This window comes from Oncorhynchus mykiss, chromosome 16 (genome assembly GCF_013265735.2).
Source record: "Oncorhynchus mykiss isolate Arlee chromosome 16, USDA_OmykA_1.1, whole genome shotgun sequence".
In the NCBI taxonomy this organism is placed as follows: domain Eukaryota; kingdom Metazoa; phylum Chordata; class Actinopteri; order Salmoniformes; family Salmonidae; genus Oncorhynchus; species Oncorhynchus mykiss.
The window spans coordinates 54,211,695-54,235,196 of NC_048580.1; the positions used below are offsets into that span (position 1 = coordinate 54,211,695).

The 23,502-nt window shown below is 45.7% G+C and overlaps 1 protein-coding gene across 6 annotated transcripts in view; it reads right to left on the reverse strand.

Moving 5' to 3' along the window:
- LOC110491105 (protein SOGA1) overlaps nt 1–23,502 on the reverse strand; it is a 69,557-nt gene that overhangs the window by 44,315 nt on the left and 1,740 nt on the right. For all 6 annotated transcript variants that reach the window (XM_036947295.1, XM_036947299.1, XM_036947298.1 and 3 more), the window contains exons 2-3: nt 19,373–19,597; nt 12,261–12,419 (exon numbers count right to left, since the gene is read on the reverse strand). In XM_036947295.1, coding sequence (XP_036803190.1) covers nt 12,261–12,419; nt 19,373–19,597 — 384 coding nt within the window. The remainder of the gene's footprint in view (nt 1–12,260; nt 12,420–19,372; nt 19,598–23,502) is intronic.

Here is a 23,502-nt window from a genome sequence, read left to right on the forward strand (position 1 = left end):
ATTGAATATTCCTCAGGGGCTTAGTTACAGGTTTGACTTAAATTGGCTTGAAAATCTATGGCAAGACTTGAAAATGACTGTCTAGCAAAGATCAACGACCAACTTGACAGAGCATGAAGAATTTTTACAATAATAATATGCAAATACTGTACAATTCAGGTTTAAAATCTCTCCGAGACTTACCCAGAAAGACTCACAGCTGTAATCACTTCCAAAGGTGACTCTAACATGTATTGACTCAGCGATGTGAACACATGTAAACGTGATATTTCTGTATTTCATTTTCAATAAATTAGCTAAATATTCAAAAAACATGTTTTCACTTGTCATTATGGGGTATTGTGTGTAGATGGGTGAGATTTTGTATTTATTTAATACATTTTGAATTGTCGCAGTAACACAACAAAATGTGGAAAATGTCAAGGGGTATGAATACTTTCTGAAGGTACTTAACTGTACTTAAGACATTTCAGCTTTTCATTTTTTATTATTTTGTAAAAGAAAAATCCACTTTTACATTTTGTGTTACTGTATGTAGGCCAGTGACAAAAAAAATAAAAATGTAATAAATTTTAAATTCAGGCTGTGACACAATTTATTTTTGAAAAAGTCAAGGGTCGTGAATACTTGCTGAAGGCAGTACAGTATATACATTTTTACTAATCAATAGTTGGAGTCAAAGTATCAATATACACTATATTACCAAAAGCATGTGGACACCTGCTAGTCAAACAAATCATTCCAAAATCATGGGCATTAATATGGAGTTGGACCCCCTTTGCTGTTATAACAGTCTCCACTCTTCTGGGAAGGCTTTCCACTAGATGTTGGAACATTGCTGCAGGGACTTGCTTCCATTCAGACACAAGAGTATTAGTGAGGACGGGCACTGATGTTGGGCTCTTAGTTGGTGTTCCAATTCATCCCAAAGGTGTTCGATAGGGTTGAGGTCAGGGCTCTGTGCAGGCCAGTCAAGTTCGTCCACACCAATCTCGACAAACCATTTCTGCAACCGAGGACATACGATTTTTACGCGCTATGTGCTTCATCACTCACCGGTCCTGTTCTGTGAGCTTGTGTGGCCTACCACTTAGCGGCTAAGCCATTTTTGCTCCTAGACGTTTCCACTTCACAATAACAGCACAGTTACTGTCTTGTTGGAAAGGTGGCATCCTATGACGGTGCCACATTAAAAGTCACTGAGCTCTTCAGTAAGGCCATTCTACTGCCAAGGTTTGTCTATGGAGGTTGCATGGCTGTGTGCTAGTACTGGTTGTCAATTTTGAGACGCTGTAGCCTGTATACACTTCCTCAAAATAGTCTGAATTAATGTAAGATAACTCAAGAAATCTGTCATTCATTTTGACATTTTTGCAGAGATCTTAGTCGCGCAATTTTACATCTAACTAAGATGTTTGGTGCAGTATTTCTCAATGAAAACACTTGCATGAAAACGAGTAATCTTTTGTTGAATGACAACAAAAAACATAATTGAAGAATCCCTACTGTTGACCAATCACTGACGAAGGGGCGCAGACCTCGGCTACCGAAAAAAAACGTGTGTGCCTGAACAGCCGAAAAAACCCTCACTGAAGTCCAAAACTAACAGAAACATCCCAAAATGTTGTCATAATAAATGCATGAACTCTTCCAAACTGTTTCGGCTGGGAAGCATGCGGATGCCATAGGCTCTTATCCTGACCCTTTGCTATCCTACTGTCTGAACGGTCTCAACTCAACACTACGACACCACTCCCACACAGAGTGATGGAGAGAGAGAAAAACAGAGAGAGAGAGAGAGAGAGATAGAAACAGAGAGAGAGAGAGAGAGAGAGAAACAGAGAGATAGAGAGAAACAGAGAGAGAGAGAGAGAGAGAGAAGAGAAACAGAGAGAAGGAAAAATAGAGACAGATGAAGTGGAGCTCAGCTCCTTCTCAGTCTCCTGATGCAGACAGACATGTACATAACAGGGTGTTTTTAATACACACACAAAACAATATAGCCCCATAGTATTTTCTAATTAGATAAGAATCTGATAAGGCCTGCCCTACAGGAACCCACGAGAGGAGTGGGAGACTTCTCGAGATTCGGGATGTACTGATTCTCTGTCAGTCAGAGAGACAGGAGCATTCTGACAGGAACTAACAAGGAGAACAGGGAACACAGAGAACCCTGGAGAATAGCTGTGGTTCAGACAAACAGCATCTCTGTGTATCTACAGTTGAAGTCATACGTTTACATACACCTTAGCCAAATACATTTAAACTCTGTTTTTCACAATTCCTGACATTTAATCCTCGTAAAAAAAATCCCTGTCTTAGGTCAGTTAGGATCACCACTTTATTTTAAGAATGTGAAATGTCAGAAAATTGGTATAGAGAATGATTTATTTCAGCCTTTATTTATTTCATCACATTCCCAGTGGGTCAGAAGTTTACATAAACTCAATTAGTATTTGGTAGCATTGCCTTGAAATTGTTTAACTTGGGTCAAATGTTTCGGGTAGACTTCCACAAGCTTTCCACAATAAGTTGGGTGAATTTTGGCCCATTCCTCCTGACAGAGCTGGTGTAATTGTGTCAGGTTTGTAGGCCTCCTTGCTCACACACACTTTTCAGTTCTGCCCACAAATGTTCTATAGGATTGAGGTCAGGGCTTTGTGATGGCCACTCCAATACCTTGACTTTGTAGTCCTTAAGCCATTGTGCCACAACTTTGGAGGTATACTTGGGGTCATTGTCCATTTGGAAGACTCATTTGCGACCAAGCTTTAACTTCCTGACTGATGTCTTGAGATGTTGCTTCAATATACAGTGCCTTGCAAAAGTATTCGGCCCCCTTGAACTTTGCGACCTTTTGCCACATTTCAGGCTTCAAACATAAAGATATAAAACTGTATTTTTTTGTGAAGAATCAACAACAAGTGGGACACAATCACGAAGTGGAACGACATTTATTGGATATTTCAAACTTTTTTAACAAATCAAAAACTGAAAAATTGGGCGTGCAAAATTATTCAGCCCCCTTAAGTTAATACTTTGTAGCGCCACCTTTTTCTGCGATTACAGCTGTAAGTCGCGTGGGGTATGTCTCTATCAGTTTTGCACATCGAGAGACTGACATTTTTTCCCATTCCTCCTTGCAAAACAGCTCAAGCTCAGTGAGGTTGGATGGAGAGCATTTGTGAACAGCAGTTTTCAGTTCTTTCCACAGATTCTCGATTGGATTCAGGTCTGGACTTTGACTTGGCCATTCTAACACCTGGATATGTTTATTTTTGAACCATTCCATTGTAGATTTTGCTTTATGTTTTGGATCATTGTCTTGTTGGAAGACAAATCTCCGTCCCAGTCTCAGGTCTTTTGCAGACTCCATCAGGTTTTCTTCCAGAATGGTCCTGTATTTGGCTCCATCCATCTTCCCATCAATTTTAACCATCTTCCCTGTCCCTGCTGAAGAAAAGCAGGCCCAAACCATGATGCTGCCACCACCATGTTTGTCAGTGGGGATGGTGTGTTCAGGGTGATGAGCTGTGTTGCTTTTACGCCAAACATAACGTTTTGCATTGTTGCCAAAAAGTTCAATTTTGGTTTCATCTGCCCAGAGCACCTTCTTCCACATGTATGGTGTGTCTCCCAGGTGGCTTGTGGCAAACTTTAAACAACACTTTTTATGGATATCTTTAAGAAATGGCTTTCTTCTTGCCACTCTTCCATAAAGGCCAGATTTGTGCAATATACGACTGATTGTTGTCCTATGGACAGAGTCTCCCACCTCAGCTGTAGATCTCTGCAGTTCATCCAGAGTGATCATGGGCCTCTTGGCTGCATCTCTGATCAGTCTTCTCCTTGTATGAGCTGAAAGTTTAGAGGGACGGCCAGGTCTTGGTAGATTTGCAGTGGTCTGATACTCCTTCCATTTCAATATTATCGCTTGCACAGTGCTCCTTGGGATGTTTCAAGCTTGGGAAATCTTTTTGTATCCAAATCCGGCTTTAAACTTCTTCACAACAGTATCTCGGACCTGCCTGGTGTGTTCCTTGTTCTTCATGATGCTCTCTGCGCTTTTAACAGACCTCTGAGACTATCACAGTGCAGGTGCATTTATACTGAGACTTGATTACACACAGGTGGATTGTATTTATCATCATTAGTCATTTAGGTCAACAATGGATCATTCAGAGATCCTCACTGAACTTCTGGAGAGAGTTTGCTGCACTGAAAGTAAAGGGGCTGAATAATTTTGCACGCCCAATTTTTCAGTTTATGATTTGTTAAAAAAGTTTGAAATATCCAATAAATGTCGTTCCACTTCATGATTGTGTCCCACTTGTTGTTGATTCTTCACAAAAAAATACAGTTTTATTTCTTTATGTTTGAAGCCTGAAATGTGGCAAAAGGTCGCAAAGTTCAAGGGGGCCGAATACTTTCGCAAGGCACTGTAAATGTGCCAAACATCATAAATGACACGACACATCCCTGGGTTTGGGTTTCTTCCCCTGTGAAAATGTCCGACAGGGTCCCTTTGTGTCCTCCGATAAGGAAATATGAAAAGGAGCTGCATGCGAGATCTCTCAATGATTCCCTTCGGTCGTATGCTTAGCTGGAAGCAGTATGTTAATTGTAGCGGAATCTTGCAGCTTTATGAAACACGGTCTAGTGAGCAGATTACTCTGACATAAGTATATATAATTCATGTGTAATTCTCCAATCAGGAGCTGTTTAGAATCACACACACACTATCACACACACACAAACACACACATATGTACACCCACATACACACACACACTGGTACAGAACAGATGCACTCTGGAGAGCAATTCATTTTCACCACTAAGCCTTAGTGAGGAAAGGTAAGACTATCGATAAAACCGTCTATCCCCCCAGATCCCCCTTCACCTGCCCATCGAACATCTCATTCCAAAATCACAAGCGTTAATATGGTGTTGGTCCCCCTTTTTGTTGCTACTCATCCAGAATGTAATTGTGTGCTGTAGCGTTAAGATTTCCCTTCAATGGAACTAAGGGGCCCAGTCCGAACCATGAAAACCCCCCCAGACCATTATTCCTCCTCCACCAGACTTTACAGTTGGCACTATGCATTCAGGCAGGTAGCGTTCTCCTGGCATTCGCCAAACCCAGATTTGTCCGTCCAACTGCCAGATGATGAAGCGTGATTCATCACTCCAGAGAATGTGTTTCCACAGCTCCAGAATCCAATGGCAGTGAGCTTTACACCACTCCAGCCGACGCTTGGCATTGCGCATGGCGATCTTATGCTTGTGTGCGGCTGCTCAGCTATGGAAACCCATTTCGTGAAGCTCCCAACAAACAGTTATTGTGCAATTTTCAGCACTCAGTGGTCCCGTTCTGTGAGCGTGTGTGGCCTAACACCTCGTGGCTGAGCTGTTGTTGCTCCTAGATGTTTCCACTTAACAATAACAGCACTTACAGTTGACCGGGGCAGCTCTAGCAGGGCAGAAATTTGATGAACTGACTTGTTGGAAAGGTGGCATCCTATGATGGTGTCATGTTGAAAGTCACTAAACTCTTCAGTACAGGCCATTCTACTGTCAATGTTTGTCTATGGAGATTGCATGGCTGAGTGCTCAATTTTATACACCTGTCCACAACGGATGTGGCTGAAATAACTGAATCCACTCATTTGAAGGGTTGTCCACATACTTTTAGCTATGTAGTGTATAACCTTTACCTTTTAACATTAAAAACATTTGAATGTCTATAAAACAGGATGAAAGAGAGAGGGGGGGAGAAAGGAGAGCGATATAAAACAACAGCTAGAAGACCTATGGACCAGGGGGGTGATAAACAGAGCAATGGTTTTTGAGTCTGTGATTCTCTCTCTCTTCCCTCTCTCTCTCTTCCCTCTCTCTCTCTACCCTCTCTCTCTCTACCCCCTCTCTCTCTCTCTCTCTTCCCTCTCTCTCCTCCCTCTCTCTCTCTCTCTCTCTCTTCCCTCTCTCTCTCTTCCCTCTCGCTCTCCTCCCTCTCTCTCTCCTCCCTTTCTCTCTCTCTCTCTCTCTTCCCTCTCTCTCTCTTCCCTCTCGCTCTCCTCCCTCTCGCTCTCCTCCCTCTCTCTCCTTCTCTCTCTCTCTCCTCCCTCTCTCTCTCCTCCCTCTCTCTCCCTCCCTCTCTCTCTACCCTCTCTCTCTCTCTCTCTCTCTCTCTCTCCTTCTCTCTCTCCTCCCTCTCTCTCTCTCCCCTGCAGACTGGTACAGGTGTGGATAGGCTGGCTGGGAATGGAGAGACAAGCAGGAGATGGATAATGGAAATAAAATGACTTCCATCTAACCTGTCAGGTGTCCAGCGGTCTGCATTCTTTCTGTCTGCTGGTTGTGTTTCTATGTCCACAGTGTTTTCACTCTGTAATGAGGAGGAGTAGGAGCCTAGAGCCTCAGGTCGCTGTGTAAGGATCCATTCCACACTTGACATGACTCTTCTCAATTTTCATGTGTATTTTTATTGGAGCATGAAATTACCTTGCGATCCCTTAGGGGGTAAATGTGCGTGTGTTTGAAAAATTCAACACAGAGTTTGGTTGGCTGTGCCTTACTCATACATGAGGAAATGGCCCGTGCAGCTCCAAGATGTGTTACATGGATACATGTATATATGTGTTTTGTGACACAGTCTGTTCTGTATATGTTTATTTTGTAGTGAGATGTGTGTGTGTGTGTCCACCTGGGTGCATGAGCATGCACGTGTCTGATGGTCTGATGTGACATCATCGGCCTTCGCCCTTGCTTGCGGAACCAATAGAGGACAAAAGAAGAAAGGCCTACTGTAAACTGGTGAATCGCCAAGGATGACTTTACAGAGGCGTGGAGCGTGAGAGCGGTTCTATATAGAGTGGACAAAGAGGGGGGCTTGGTTTTAACATTAGCATGAAGTAAGCCAGCAGCATACCACTCTGCATCCCACTACTGGCTTACCTCTGAAGTTAAGCAGGGACGGTCCCTGGATGGGAAACCAGATGCTGCTGGAAGTGGTGTTAGAGGGCCTGTAGGAGGCACTCTTTCCTCTTGTCAAAAAAATATAATAATGCCCCAGGGCAGTGATTGGGGACATTTCCCTGTGTAGGGTGCTGTCTTTCAAATTGGACGTTAAACAGGTGTCCTGACTCTCTGTCGTCACTAAGGATCCCATTGTACTTGTAAGATTAGGGGTGTTAACCCCTCTGTCCTGGCTAAATTCCCAATCTGGCCCTCATACCCACATGGTCACCTAATCATCCCCAGCTTCCAATTGGCTCATTCATCCCCCTCCTCTTCCCTGTAACTATTCCCCAGGTTGTTGCTGTAAATTAGAATGTGTTCTCAGTCAACTTACCTGGTCAAATAAAAGATTGTGCCTGAAATTATGTAACTATTGGGCCAGAAAATATATGTTCTGTCTCTCTCCTTCAGGCATTAGACTAAGAAAAAGTTGAAGAAATGCATCTAGTACATCTGTCCTGAGACAGTGACGTCCTGATCAATCACAATGATCCAAAAAAACAACCATCCATCCAGTGCCTCCATAACACATCTACTTTGATGGTCCATAACAGGTTTGTTTGTATTTGGCAGAATCCTTGAACACACCCAGCGCAGGGCGCTCCTCATCAAATACCTCATCAAATACAGCTGGCCAGCTACATCATTATTAGGCTGGGAGAAGTTTAGACCAGGGGTAAGCAGCTCTGATTTTATGAGCCAGACAGTCATTATCGGGGAAGGCTCTGTTACGACCTGGAGTTCTGCAGGTCTAGCAGTCTACAGGTCTGTCGGTCTGCAGGTCTAGCAGTCTACAGGTCTGTCGGTCTGCAGGTCCAGCAGTCTACAGGTCTGTCGGTCTGCAGGTCCAGCAGTCTACAGGTCTGTCGGTCTGCAGGTCCAGCAGTCTACAGGTCTGTCGGTCTGCAGGTCCAGCAGTCTACCGGTCTGTCAGTCTGCAGGTCTAGCAGTCTACAGGTCTGTCGGTCTGCAGGTCTAGCAGTCTACAGGTTTGTCGGTCTGCAGGTCTAGCAGTCTACAGGTTTGTCGGTCTGCAGGTCTAGCAGTCTACAGGTCTGTCGGTCTGCAGGTCTAGCAGTCTACAGTTCTGGAGGTCTGCAGCACGGTGGGATCCAGTTTAGCCCAATCCACTTTGGCCACTAGCAGGCAGGTGAGGAGTTCTAATCAGAGCACACAGCACGCACTCAGACAGAGACAGACAGACAGACAGACAGACACAGTGACAGTGACAGTGATTGCCCACAGCGACCTGATTGGTTGGCAGGAGCTGAGTGCAGAATCCCAGATTAAACCTCTCAGCTTGACCCACGGAGGAGAAGCACTCAGAACCCACCTAATGCAGCGGAACAGGGTGTGTACTACTGTATGTGTGCCTGTGGTGTAATTTCTGGCCCATTTCACTGTAACCTAACTGAATATAACCACCACTGTGTGGGAACTAAAGTGGGCCACAGTGCCACACAGAAAATGGAATATTGTCCAAGGTACCAAAGAAAACACACTGTTGTTCACTGTCCTAGTCCTAACTGTCCACTACTCATCACATGAAAACACCCTTCAGCAGCTCATCTGCATGTTGTGAAATACTGAATAATCAATGGCTCAATCCCAGAACAAAACCATTCATTCATTGGGAGAAACAACCATGTGATTGATAAGGACGTAGCTCACAATCACATGTCCTTTAGCTCCACATACCTTCTCTTTGCCTCTCTTAGGCTGCTCCCCTTCTCTAGCTCAAGGACATGCTTCCCCCAGCCCCCTACAAACAAAGGACAACAGCCCTTCCTGAAATTCACATATACAATGGGGGCAGGATCGGTGTTGTGTTTCCTAGAAAAGTAGTGGCAAAATGAGCGGCGGTTGCAAAACAAACATCCCAACAAGCATTAGGCCCTGTTGGGATCAACTGCTAAAGAAGTCTGTGTCCCTAAGCCGTCCACGCCTTGTTCCCACAAAATCACACTGTTCTGGGGTGATGAGAGCCCACGAATAAACATTGTTCTGGGGTAATGAGAGCCCACAAATAAACACTGTTCTGGGGTAATGAGAGCCCACGAATAAATGCTGTTCTGGGGTAATGAGAGCCCACAAATAAACACTGTTCTGGGGTAATGAGAGCCCACAAATAAACACTGTTCTGGGGTAATGAGAGCCCAGAAAAATCACACTGTTCTGGGGTAATGAGAGCCCAGAAAATCACACTGTTCTGGGGTAATGAGAGCCCACAAATCACACTGTTCTGGGGTAATGAGAGCCCACAAATAAACACTGTTCTGGGGTAATGAGAGCCCACGAATAAACACTGTTCTGGGGTAATGAGAGCCCAGAAAATCACACTGTTCTGGGGTAATGAGAGCCCAGAAAATCACACTGTTCTGGGGTAATGAGAGCCCACAAATCACACTGTTCTGGGGTAATGAGAGCCCACAAATCACACTGTTCTGGGGTAATGAGAGCCCACAAATCACACTGTTCTGGGGTGATGAGAGCCCACAAATCACACTGTTCTGGGGTAATGAGAGCCCACGAATAAACACTGTTCTGGGGTAATGAGAGCCCACAAATAAACACACCAGTAAACAGAAAACACTGCCCAGTCTGCCCACAACCTCCAAGAAAGAGAGAGAGACTGGTGGAGAACAAGAGAGAGAGACTGGGAGTGAAAGTGAGAGAGAGGTAGTGAGAATGAGAAAAAGAAACAGAGGGAAAACAAGTTAAAGAGAGAGAAAGAAAGGAGGGAAATATGCCCTGTGGAATTTTTCTTCGCCCTCTCACCATTCAGGTTTCCAATTAAGGGCAGTATCTTCCCTGATTTCCTTCCCCCTGCAAGGACCCCATACATTTAGGCCCACCTCTGTCTCCATTCATCTCAGTTGGAGCTGCTGCAGGACCCAACCCCAGAACCCCTCCCCTCCTTACCACAGACCCCCCTCCATCAAATCCAGCTTCATCACCTTCAGAGGGTCAAAAAAGCTGGAATGGGAATCAATGCTCTTGGAATAAGAGGGGGAATGAGCAGAGATAGGAGATAATAACTTAATCAGCAGTGTTCTGTGTCTCTTTTGGAAAGGGAAGGGGTTGCAATCATTCCGCTTTCCTTTGTCCATTTTTGTGCAATCTCTGCTTATCAAACATGTGTCTGGTCATAGTGGTGCAGTAGAACCAGGCAGCCAAAACCACTCAAATGTATCTAATCATCATCGAGAGAGAGAGAGCTGTCCTAACTTAGCCTCAGCGGTCCCCGACTCCCCTACTCTTGACCCAAAACTATTTCAATTGGTTTAGAAGTGTGGATGGTTGATGCATTATAGTCCATTTACATGATGAACGACTGAGAGCCTAAAATGGTTTTTAAACAGATTGTCTAATGTCACAGGAGGCAGACCAACTAGCAGCAGAACCCAATGGGCTAGCCAGGCAAAGCAGCTTGTCTAATGTCACAGGAGGCAGACCAACTAGCAGCAGAACCCAATGGGCTAGCCAGGCAAAGCAGCTTGTCTAATGTCACAGGAGGCAGACCAACTAGCAGCAGAACCCAATGGGCTAGCCAGGCAAAGCAGCTGGTCTAATGTCACAGGAGGCAGACCAACTAGCAGCAGAACCCAATGGGCTAGCCAGGCAAAGCAGCTGGTCTAATATCACAGGAGGCAGACCAACTAGCAGCAGAACCCAATGGGCTAGCCAGGCAAAGCAGCTTGTCTAATATCACAGGAGGTAGATCAACTAGCAGCAGAACCCATCGGGCTAGCCAGGCAAAGCAGCTGGTCTAATATCACAGGAGGCAGATCAACTAGCAGCAGAACCCAATGGGCTAGCCAGGCAAAGCAGCTTGTCTAATATCACAGGAGGCAGATCAACTAGCAGCAGAACCCAATGGGCTAGCCAGGCAAAGCAGCTGGTCTAATATCACAGGAGGTAGATCAACTAGCAGCAGAACCCAATGGGCTAGCCAGGCAAAGCAGCTGGTCTAATATCACAGGAGGCAGATCAACTAGCAGCAGAACCCAATGGGCTAGCCAGGCAAAGCAGCTTGTCTAATATCACAGGAGGCAGATCAACTAGCAGCAGAAGCCAATGGGCTAGCCAGGCAAAGCAGCTGGTTGAGCTCAATACTACAGCAGCATCACTTACACACCGAGACAGGAGCCACAGAATACCAATCAATTATTTACAAACCTCCTTTTATTACCTTTATACACACGTCTGTGATTCTCTCTCTCTCTCTCTCTCTCTCTCTCTCTCTCTCTCTCTCAACAGAGACATTCCTAACTGACTGAGAACAGAGACAGAGAGGGTAGTGAAGCAGTGAAGCCAGGGACAGACAGGCACACATAACAGTCCTGGATCAGAAGTGTCAGCTATGCAAAGAATTCTCTTTTCCATGGGGCAAGCACAATACAGCAGCGGTACCCCGTTTAGCATAGCCTGCCAACCAACCAGCCAGCCAAACAGCCAGTCAGCCATCCAGTGAGAGTGAGTTTGTTTCGCAGTCAGCAAGACAGCCAGCTACCCACCCAGCCAGCCCCGGTTCTGAGATCTTGGCCAAGGCTACGGTCAGTGATCAGCCCCCCTCCCTGCTCTCCTCTCATCCATAAAGGGACGGCAGGAAAGAGGGGCCTCCTTTTGTCCACTTCAGATTAGTTAACACAGAGGGAGGGCAGAGATTGAGAGAAGAGGACATTTGATTTCTCCTGAGAGCATTAACTGAGCATAACGCAATATCTGTAGAGAGTAAAGAGTGTTTTTAACGGAAGCTTTTATGAGGATAGAAAGACTTGCACAAAGCAGCTTCCTCCCACGGTTTTCTATTCAACTCTGTCCAGTAAACATACCGCCAAATGGTTAGCAGTCCAAACAAAAACACAACTCTCTATCAAAAAAACTCAAATCGCCCACTTCTTCATTCTACACAACATACTGGACAACATATCATTGTGGTTCAGTCTGACCATGTATGAGGTCCCAAACTTCAATGTTTTTATTCCAAGCCCGGTGAATGTATATGGACCATTGAAGAAAGCCTACTTAACCTAGCCATCTCAACACAGTGTAACCTATAGCCAAACCCAGCTAAACCCAGTCCAGCTAGACAAAGCCGTGGTCAACCCAACCGAGCCCAGCCAAACCAAACTCAGCCCGGCAGTACATCATGTCTTACCTCTCAACACGGCCCGACCATAGTAAACCCAGCTCAATCCAATCCCAGCCCTCCCAGCCTGGCAGTCCACCATGTCTTACCTCTCGTTGCTTCTCCATCTCAGTCTGCAGGACCTGCTTGGCCACCTCTAGGTCCTGGAGCCTGACCCTCAGCTCCTCGTTCTCCTGCTCCAGACGACCCCTCTTCTTCTCCACAGAGTCCAACTCGTTGTGCAGCCGGATGGACACGTCTTTAGCCACCTGACGTCCAAAGGAGGAGAGAAGAGAGAGAAGACATGAGGGAGGGTGGTCAGCATCAGTATGATCCACATGCCATGATCCAGAGTCACACTAAAGGACTAAATGAGTCACTACTATAAATGCCCTATAAAGCCTTCACACTGTAAAAAGTCATTTATTTAAAGTATGACTACGTATATATGCCTAAGAAATGTATGGCTCTCTACTAATGGTGTCTTCACAGCACAGTAATAAATCACACCATACTGTAGCTTATCACGAATGTGTTACAGCAGTAAGTAACACATTATTTGGATAGTATGACCCAGCATTATCACTAATATGTGTAGGAGTGGAGCAGAGAGCAGCTCTGAGATAATCATGTGTTGACATGTCGTTACCGAACAAGACTGTTATAACCGGCTGATCTTCTTAAAAGGTTCAATGCACCCGTTTCTAACTCATTATCAAATCATTTCTGGGTGACAATTAAGTACCTCACTGGGATTGTTTTCAATGAAAAGGGTCCAAATGAAACAAAAAAATGCTTCTTAGCAAAGGGAATTTCTCAAGCAACAACTTTGCTAAGACTGTCTGGTAGTGGTCTGAGTGGGGAGGGACAAACTGAAAACTAGCTGTTATTGGAACTCTCTTTCTTATTGGTCTGTTAACTAATTTACAGCCTGGCGATGTCACCAGACAGGCCAAAAACTCAGGCGGTCTTTTCAAACAGCTCTTACACTGAAAGAGCATTATCATAATTTTCACAATTTCATATTATTACTCCAACTTCATAGTGTGGAAATATATATAAAACCCAGGAAAATCACGTTTTTGACTGCACTGGCCCTTTAAAGTTGTGTTCCTCTGAGCGGTTGGAAGGCCATTAAACACAGTTAGGGATAAACGCAGACCCTATCCAGATGAGTGCATGATGTTCTGCTGGGCCAACAACAACATAAGGTGCAGATTTGATCATAACAAAGAACCGTGTGTGTGTGTGTGTGTGACTGTATATCACAGGGCACTATAACAGGTTGTTCAATCCAAAAGCAAATCCAACTGCCTGGTTCTAATTGTTTATATGGAAAGGAGGTGACATGTCAAGGGTGCATATTCATACGATAGATGGGAAACATATCCAAAACATTTGAGTGGATTGTCATCTTTATGTCAAATGTTCTGGAAACAGTTTATACTGAAAATGTAAACATAATGATACAAGGCACATTATTATTATTTCATTTTCACCCTTACTCTATATTTGTCTCCCTCTTTGCATCATCATAGCATGAGATGGGAGTCTATTGGTATAGGATGGTACAGTGCTGATCTCATTGAATGAGGAAGGGGGTGACAGGAAACAGGGCCTGTGTGTGTGTGTGTGTGTGTGTGTGTGCATTGGGGGATTCTCTCTGCCCCTGAATCAGAGCCAATGTGCAGCTGGGAATCACAATGCCCCTCTGTGCTGCCCACTCTGAGCTGGACCAACTGCCCAGTTCACCACCACACTCTAATTAATTTCTCTCACTCTCTCCTACGTATCTCCCTTTGTGTGTTGCTTGGCTGTTTTTAATGCTGTCCTTAACTTTTAAGGAAGGAAAACAACAGAGACAGAGACAATATATTATTTACAAACCACATTTTTATTCACCTTTATACACACACAAATCTGTGATTCTCTTTCTCTCTCTTTCCTTATACTTCTTTGCCTCTCCCTCTCTGCCCTCTCCTCTCCATACTGTAGAAGGGAGAAAGGGGACAGGCGGGGAGACGGACTGCATGGTCAAATCAATGCCTCTTTCATTAGCGTTCTGGGAGGTTTCCAGGCTCTGTTTTTAGACTTTGATGCTTTATGGTGATTGGGCCCCATTGGCAGTAAACAACAGCCTTTATTAATGGCCTGTTAACTTAACACACATTCAATGAGAGGACTCTCCCTCTCGCAGTTAAGCTCCTTTCCATACACTGCTTTGTCTGCCTGCACCTCCCAATAAATATAATGCTTTGATATGTAAAGAGAAAAAACACCTCGAGTTCCCCCTAGGTACAGATCTAGGATCAGCTTGCTCTCTCCCAATCTTAACCTTAACCAATAGTTGGAAAAAATCACCGTCTAGGGTCACCCAACGAGCGGTTTTAGCATTGGTGAGAGTGGCCCCAGCTGGCACTAGAAGATGTGACAGGCATACAGTCAGTGTATATGTAGGGGGGAGTGACTGGTACATTATGGTCAAGTCCCAGCCTTCAAACATCTATCAGCCAGCCCTCCTACCTATACACTTGAGATGCCCTCTATTCTCTGTGGTCCACTGGACAGAGTCAGACAAAATCAAAAGGAGACATTTAACCATCAAAAGGGTGTCTTTCATGTATTCGTGTGTGTGTGTGTGTGTGTGTGTGTGTGTGTCTACATACGCGTATGTGTATTTGCATGCCTGCGTGCATTGGAGTGTGTGTGTGTGCGTGCTGAAACAGATCCCTGTTCGCTCTCTGATCCTGCCTGTCAGCATTGTCACAGCTCTAACTGTTCCTCACACTGCCGTCTTCCAAAGACTTCCCTGTACATTTTATCATCAGGGTTTTGCATGTTGGCAGTAAGCGCAGGATGGGGGAGTGTGTAAAGCATTGGCCATGGCTACGTCCCAAATGGCAGCCTATTCCGTATGTAGTGAACTACTTTTGAACAGGGCTCATAGGGTTCTGCTCAAAAGTGGAGCACTATTTAGGGAATAGGCTGCCATTTGCAATGTTGCCAACTTGATTAGCCGATGCCTTACTGACTTTACTGTAAAGTATGTCTTAAAGAGATATTGTATTTTCTACTTTAATGAGCTAAGAAAGTGTTTACAAAGGAGAGCATACTCTATGAAAGCATTGAGTATATACTATATAGAGTATATACTATAGATCTTTGCTATTTAAATGGTGATGGGATCCAGTATTAAAGTATCAGCTAACAGGCTCACCCAACTGGTGCACTTTTATATACCTATCATCTAGTTGTTATCCTTCCTGTTGCAGCCTCCAGAAACAGAGAATAGTACATCTTCTTCCATTCTGTGTATAGATAAAAAGGCTCCCCAGCTGTTAAAGAGCCAACCTCTGCACGACAGTGGTTACAGTATAATCAACATTGTGGGCATCCACACACGCTCCTGCTAGTGCCGTGCTGAGCAGGCAGCAGGCACAGGGATCAACAACACTTCCTGGAACTCCATGAGCAAGCCAATCGGCTCTCTGAACGGGAGCCTGCCTGGCTGACACATGGAGACGGTTTCTATGTGTATAGTATCTCCAGGATGCAGCAGCCCAGCTGTTATCTGCAGTCCTTTGTAAGCTCAGTTGGTAGAGCACGGCGCTTGTAACATCAGGGTAGTATGTTTGATTCCCGGGACCACCCAAATGTAAAATCCATGCATGCATGACTCTAAGTTGCTCTGGATAAAAGTGTCTTCTAAATGGCATATATGATTTATTTGTCTGCTGCTGAGAGAGGGATGGAGAGAGGGAGAGTGGAGAGAGAGAGAGAGGGAATCCACCCTCATCTCCCTATCTCACTAACCTCTCCTTTCCCTCCCTATATGCTAAGCAACATTGTGCTGCTATTTTTATTGATTTGGCCAAAGCTTTTGATACGATAGACCATTCCATTCTTGTGGGCCGGCTAAGGAGTATTGATGTCTCTGAGGGGTCTTTGGGCTGGTTTGCTAACTACCTCTCTCAAAGAGTGCAGTGCATGAAGTCAGAAAATCTGCTGTCTCAGCCACATCCTGTCACCAAGGGAGTACAGCAAGGCTCGATCCTAGGCCCCACGCTCTTCTCAATTTACATCAACAGCATAGCTCAGGTAGTAGGAAGCTCTCTCATCCATTTATATGCAGATGATACAGTCTTATACTCAGCTGGCCCCTCCCCGGATTTTGTGTTAAACGCTCTACAACAAAGTTTTCTTAGTGTGCAACAAGCTTTCTCTACCCTTAACCTTGTTCTGAACACCTCCAAAACAAAGGTCATGAGGTTTGGTAAGAACAATGCCCCTCCCCCCACCGGTGTTATTCATACCTCTGAGGGTTTAGAGCTTGAGGTAGTCACCTCATACAAGTACTTGGGAGTATGGTTAGACGGTACACTGTCCTTCTCTCAGCACATATAAAAGCTGCAGGCTAAAGTTAAATCTAGACTTGGTTTCCTCTATCGTAATCACTCCTCTTTCCCCCCAGCTGCCAAACTAACCCTGATTCAGATGACCATCCTACCCATGCTAGATTACGACAACATCATTTACAGATCGACAGGTAAGGGTGCTCTCGAGCGGCTAGATGTTCTTTACTATTTGGCCATCAGATTTGCCACCAATGCTCCTTATAGGACACATCACTGCACTCTGTACTCCTCTGTAAACTGGTCTTCTCTGTATACACGTCGCAAGACACACTGGTTGATGCTTATTTATAAAACCCTCTTAGGCCTCACTCCCCCCTATCTGAGATATCTACTGCAGCCCTCATCCCCCACATACAACACCCGTTCTGCCAGTCACATTCTGTTAAAGGTCCTCAAAGCACACACATCCCTGGGTCGCTCCTCTTTTCAGTTCGCTGCAGCTAGCGACTGGAACGAGCTGCAACAAACACTCAAACTGGACAGTTTTATCTCAAACTCTTCATTCAAAGACTCAATCATGGACACTCTTACTGACAGTTGTGGCTGCTTTGTGTGATGTATTGTTGTCTCTACCTTCTTGCCCTTTGTGCTCTTGTCTGTGCCCAATTATGTTAGTACCATGTTTTGTGCTGCTACCTTGGTGTGTTGCTACTATACCATGTTGTTGTCATGTTGTGTTGCTACCATGCTGTGTTGTCATGTGTTGCTGCCTTGCTATGTTGTTGTCTTAGGTCTCTCTTTATGTAGTGTTGTCTCTCTTGTTGTGATGTATGTTTTGTCCTATATTTTTATTTTATTTATTTACATTTTTAATCCCAGCCCCCGTCCCCGCAGGAGGCCTTTTGCCTTTTGGTAGGCCGTCATTGTAAATAAGAATTTGTTCTTAACTGACTTGCCTAGTTAAATAAAGGTTAAATAAAAAATTGAATTAAAATAAAATATGCAACTCGTCTATTGCTATGAGTACATGGAATCTCAGCCCACACATCCTGTGTATGTGAAGCTCAGAAGGGAAGGATATGGTATCTTTCACACCTGAGCCAAGTAAACAGTGAAGACCACAGATCACAGGTAGCGTGAAGAGACCGTGGTTTATGACTATAAATAAAATACCTTGGTCGCTTTCCCCAGCAAGAAATGACAATAGCATCATAGCCTCCTGGGAGAGAATGATGTGTATCCATTAAGCTAGCTAGCTGCCTTGAAGAAAAAACACTGACCCAGACAGTGTAATGCCAGACTAATTCCATATCCTACTGGACATTCTTGGAACAAATACTGTATTTCCCTTAGTGTATATCCCATTGACATTGTGGTAGACCTCACTGTTTTCTATTTCCTGTATCAGACCCAGATGTTTCATAGCTCTGGAATTAGGACAGTGGGTCAGAGAGGCCAGAAAATGACCAGGGGTATCCCATGACCATCTCCAGATATCACACACATGTGAAAACTGTATGCATGCAAGGGTACACCCCCCCCCCCCCCCCCCCCCCCACACACACACACACACACACACACAGCCCTATCAACTTACAGTATGTTATTTTATTTGATGTTGGTTGAGTACTATGTGACTAATAAAGACTGAGTATTTTTTTTGTTCTAAAGAACCTTCCCCAATGTGTTGAAACAACTTGTATCCACTGAATGTAACATAGCGTACTAGTGTTCAGGTTAAAGAGAGTTTACAGTGGCTGGTACAGGACAGGTCTCAAATATCACTAGGAATACATATAGCATAAATCCTCTAAACATGTGACACACATTTCCTTCACCAGTGCTTGGTTTGATGCTTGATTAACCCCTACTGTCAGAGAACAAAGCCAGCCTCACTGTTCAGATGAATTCAGTTTGGAGTGAGTCGGGAGGGCATGGGAGTGTTTAAACCCAATTTGAGGGAACAAGGGAACATTTGACCTGGTGTAGTTGGTAGCTAGAGGAAACAATCAGGTATATGTTGAGAGACTGGGCTGTTTAGGAATACGGAAAGAGAGATGGCGGAGAGCAGAGGCCGCCGGGGTCACATCCCTGTGGTTTGTTTTTGGTTTCCTGTGTTAACAGCCTTTTTTGACTGGCTTCCCTCGGCCTGGAGAGCCTTGCGTCCTCCCGCTGCGCCCCGATTGGCTGCTGAGGACCTAACTCGGGAGCCAGACCAATTCCTTATCCCCCAGAGTCAGCACAGAAACACCGCTCAGAGGCATAATATTTTGATTACCAGATAGAAGGGGAGCTTTTCTTCCCGTTTCTTTCTCTCTCTTTTTTTAAAGATATACAACTGGACTGTTTTTAATGAGGGACAGCGGCCGGCCATCGGGGGATGACATCATCACCCTCCACTCTCCTCTCCCCCTCTCTTCCCTCCTTCCCCTATTTCTGAGAAAGACCTCATTGTGCTACTGTCACATGGAAATGGTTCACAAACAGCTGTGAATTTGGGATGTGTAACCATAGCCTCAGGTCAGTAGGAAGACCCACAACCAGAAATGTCTCTCCTAACAAGAAATCCCATCAATGGTTTGTGAATGGATGCATTTAAAGCCAAATGTAACTTTTGTCCTATGATCTGTTATCCCCCTATCTTTGAAGTCTGTGAACACCTAAATGCTAGCAATTTACCCAATGTTCAGTATCTCTTCAAGTTTCTGATGGTGTTGCTAACATATGAATTATGCATTGGCCTGTACACACCCATACACACACATACCCACACACACCACCTTAGCTGTCCATCGAAGTCGATGATGACAGACACACCCCACCCTTACAAACACAGTTCCATCCAGATTTTCTCCCTCTCCCCTCACCTTGACGTCCTGCTCCAGGGTCCGGATGAGCTCCCCGTCTACCTGTCCCGTCTGGGCCACGCGGAGGCTGCGTCTCTCGGCCTTGCGGAGGCGGTACTGCAGGATGCGGCAGGTCTTGTTAGCCTGCTCAAACTGTTGCCTCAGCTCCTGCAGCTGGTACACATCCTCCTCCATGTACATATCCCTCATCTCCAACATCTCAGAGCGCAGCTCCTCCATCTCATCCTGGGGAAAGAGAATGGGGGAAGGATGGAGGAGAGGATGGGGGAAGGATGGAGGAGAGAGGATGGGGGAAGGATGGAGTAGAGAGGATGGGGAAGGATGGGGAAGGATGGAGGAGAGAGGATGGGGGAAGGATGGAGGAGAGAGGATGGGGGAAGGATGGAGTAGAGAGGATGGGGGAAGGATGGAGTAGAGAGGATGGGGGAAGGATGGAGTAGAGAGGATGGGGGAAGGATGGAGTAGAGAGGATGGGGAAGGATGGAGTAGAGAGGATGGGGAAGGATGGAGGAGAGAGGATGGGGGAAGGATGGAGGTGAGAGGATGGGGGAAGGATGGAGGAGAGAGGATGGGGAAGGATGGAGGAGAGAGGATGGGGGAAGGATGGAGTAGAGAGGATGGGGAAGGATGGAGTAGAGAGGATGGGGGAAGGATGGAGGAGAGAGGATGGGGAAGGATGGAGTAGAGAGGATGGGGGAAGGATGGAGGAGAGAGGATGGGGGAAGGATGGAGGAGAGAGGATGGGGGAAGGATGGAGTAGAGAGGATGGGGAAGGATGGAGTAGAGAGGATGGGGGAAGGATGGAGGAGAGAGGATGGGGGAAGGATGGAGGAGAGAGGATGGAGGAAGGATGGAGGAGAGAGGATGGAGGAAGGATGGAGGAGAGAGGATGGAGTAGAGAGGATGGGGAAGGATGGAGTAGAGAGGATGGGGGAAGGATGGAGTAGAGAGGATGGGGGAAGGATGGAGTAGAGAGGATCGGGGAAGGATGGAGGAGAGAGGATGGGGGAAGGATGGAGGAGAGAGGATGGGGAAGGATGGAGGAGAGAGGATGGGGGAAGGATGGAGGAGAGAGGATGGGGGAAGGATGGAGGAGAGAGGATGGGGAAGGATGGAGGAGAGAGGATGGGGAAGGATGGAGGAGAGAGGATGGGGGAAGGATGGAGGAGAGAGGATGGGGGAAGGATGGAGGAGAGAGGATGGGGGAAGGATGGCGGAGAGAGGATGGGGGGTGGAGGAGAGAGGAGGGGGGAAGGATGGAAGAGAGAGGAAGGATGGAGGAGAGAGGATGGGGGAAGGATGGAGGAGAGAGGATGGGGAAGGATGGAGGAGAGAGGATGGGGGGTGGAGGAGAGAGGATGGGGGAAGGATGGAGGAGAGAGGATGGGGGGGTGGAGGAGAGAGAAGGGGGAAGGATGGAGGAGAGAGGATGGGGGGTGGAGGAGAGAGGAGGGGGGAAGGATGGAAGAGAGAGGAAGGATGGAGGAGAGAGGATGGGGGGGTGGAGGAGAGAGGAGGGGGGAAGGATGGAAGAGAGAGGAAGGATGGAGGAGAGAGGATGGGGGGGTGGAGGAGAGAGGAGGGGGGAAGGATGGAAGAGAGAGGATGGGGAAGGATGGAGAGAGGATGGGGGAAGGATGGAGGAGAGAGGATGGGGAAGGATGGAGGAGAGAGGAGGGGGGAAGGATGGAGGAGAGAGGATGGGGGAAGGATGGAGGAGAGAGGAGGGGGGAAGGATGGAGGAGAGAGGAGGGGGGAAGGATGGAGGAGAGAGGAGGGGGAAAGGATGGAGGAGAGAGTATGGGGGAAGGATGGAGGAGAGAGTATGGGGGAAGGATGGAGGAGAGAGGAGGGGGGAAGGATGGAGTAGAGAGGAGGGGGAAAGGATGGAGGAGAGAGGAGGGGGAAAGGATGGAGGAGAGAGGAGGGGGGAAGGATGGAGGAGAGAGGAGGGGGAAAGGATGGAGTAGAGAAGAGGGGTAAGAATAGTTGGAAATGCTTACCTACCATATACAGGGTCTTGATGAGCCAATCATTATACTCATTCTAATCATTAATGTACAGTATATGTCAGCATCTGATCAGTCCTCAACACCATCATTGTCACTGTCTCCTTGGCAGGATGTGTATCTTCCTCTCAGAATTATTAACAATGTATATTAACAACCCCATCATAGCTGGTAGTCTACATAACCAGTCCAGGGGTAAACCCCTACAGAACACTGAGAGTAATACAGAACTGAACTTTTCCCAGCTGACAAATACCTGAATAATAACAATGTTATGATTTAAATGATTTATGATTTATTTCAAACACAAAAAGCCTTAGGGGCTTAACCTGGCATTACCTACTACTATTTACATAACACAGTGTGCAGTTTGAGAGGCATTACCCAAATCCCTCAACCCCCCTGACAACGGGATAGTAATAAGGCAGTTCAAATATTTATAAGGGTGGTGGTGGATGAAATGTGTAGTAGTAGTAGTAGTAAATAGAAGCATTTTATCACATGGCTAATGTGCGGAGGGCTGCCGTGCAGCACACGCTGATACAAGACAGGGGAATGTGGGTCAACCACTGCAGAGCTCGTCACTAGTGCAGCCCGGTACAAACAATGATGTGTGGAATGAGGACGGTAGGCACACTCGACTGCAGCATCTGCACGAGGCAGGCTAGCTCCAGAAAACAGCTGCTATAGTCCGACAGGTGTGTAGAGAACAGAAGCAGGGGATGAATGAATGCAGCGGTGGAGGTCTGGTACTACTATGGCTGCACACATGACCTGATTTTTACGCCGAATTAGACTGACTAATAAAAAAGGATGTGGCTCCCCATGGCTGTCTGTGGTAATCGGCAGGTAGCCTAGTGGTTAGAGCGTTGGACTAGTAACCGAAAGGTTAGAAGATCGAATCCCCAGACAGACAAGGTAAAAATCTGCCGTTCTGCCCCTGAACAAGGCAGTTAACCCACTGTTCCATCAGGGATGTCATTGAAAATAAGAACTTGTTCTTAACTGACTTGCCTAGTAAAATAAATATCAATCAGTCAGCTGGATTTGATGATTATGGTCAGCAATCAATCAAAAAATCTAGCATGATTGTGGAAGTGTGCATGACTGTCCTAGTGAACCTTTGGTGGACTTTTGATCTTAGATGGCCACCACATAGTAGCCTAGGGAGGCCTATGTATACCATAATAATCATCATTCTAATTCTAAAGAAAGAAAATGTGCTTAAGGTAACCTAGAAGATGATTGGATAACCCGTTGTCATGGCGCGCCTCTGCACACAGGCCTGTAGGATAATTCAATGAATTATTAAGCTCCCCCACTGAGGCAGTCTCCGTGAAGTGTGGCAATGATATTGGAAGATAAAATACAATTAGTCAAGCTGTCTTAACCATGTCACTGTAATCATCCCGTGCGTAACGGATGAGCCCCTGAAACCACCTCTGATGTGTTGGGAATTCACTAACCTGACCATCATCAGCTGAGAAAACATTGGGTTTATATTCTGAGATAAAACTGACCACCCTAAGCCGCTGTGCCTTCAAAGGGTGGTATTTTGTTGTTGTTTTTGGACAAGAGTGAGGATGAGTTAACAATCTTGCACTTTAGAAGTTGTTGGCTATGTGGCCCATTTGGGTTTGCCCTGATTTTTTAAACTTGAAGTTCAGAACAGTAATTATGCGTGAATATTTTATGCAAATGAATCTAGGTTTTTTTGGTGATCCAATGAAAACAGTAGTTCGGCTCCATCTCTTAAAGGGGCATTCAGCAGTTGAAACAACAACAAAGTGAACTCCCCGCCCCGTTTCAGTAAAAATTGAAGGCTGGGGCTGAACAAATTTAACCACTTTCAAATTCACAGACAAAGATATGGTTGCAAGTACTGACCATCCAAAATTATAGTTTTGACCATGCATAGTCCATGTTTTAAACATGTTTTGAGGCCATATAGTGTTTGTTTACAAACACTGGAGTAAAACAAGCTTATATTTTGGGTTGTCTGTGGGACTATAACAGTTGAACTAAGCTCATGGGGCATTTCTAAGTTATTTTCTTCAAGAATCAATGAGTACAATATCATTCATTTATACGTAGAAAATGCAGGTAGCAACTACAGATTGC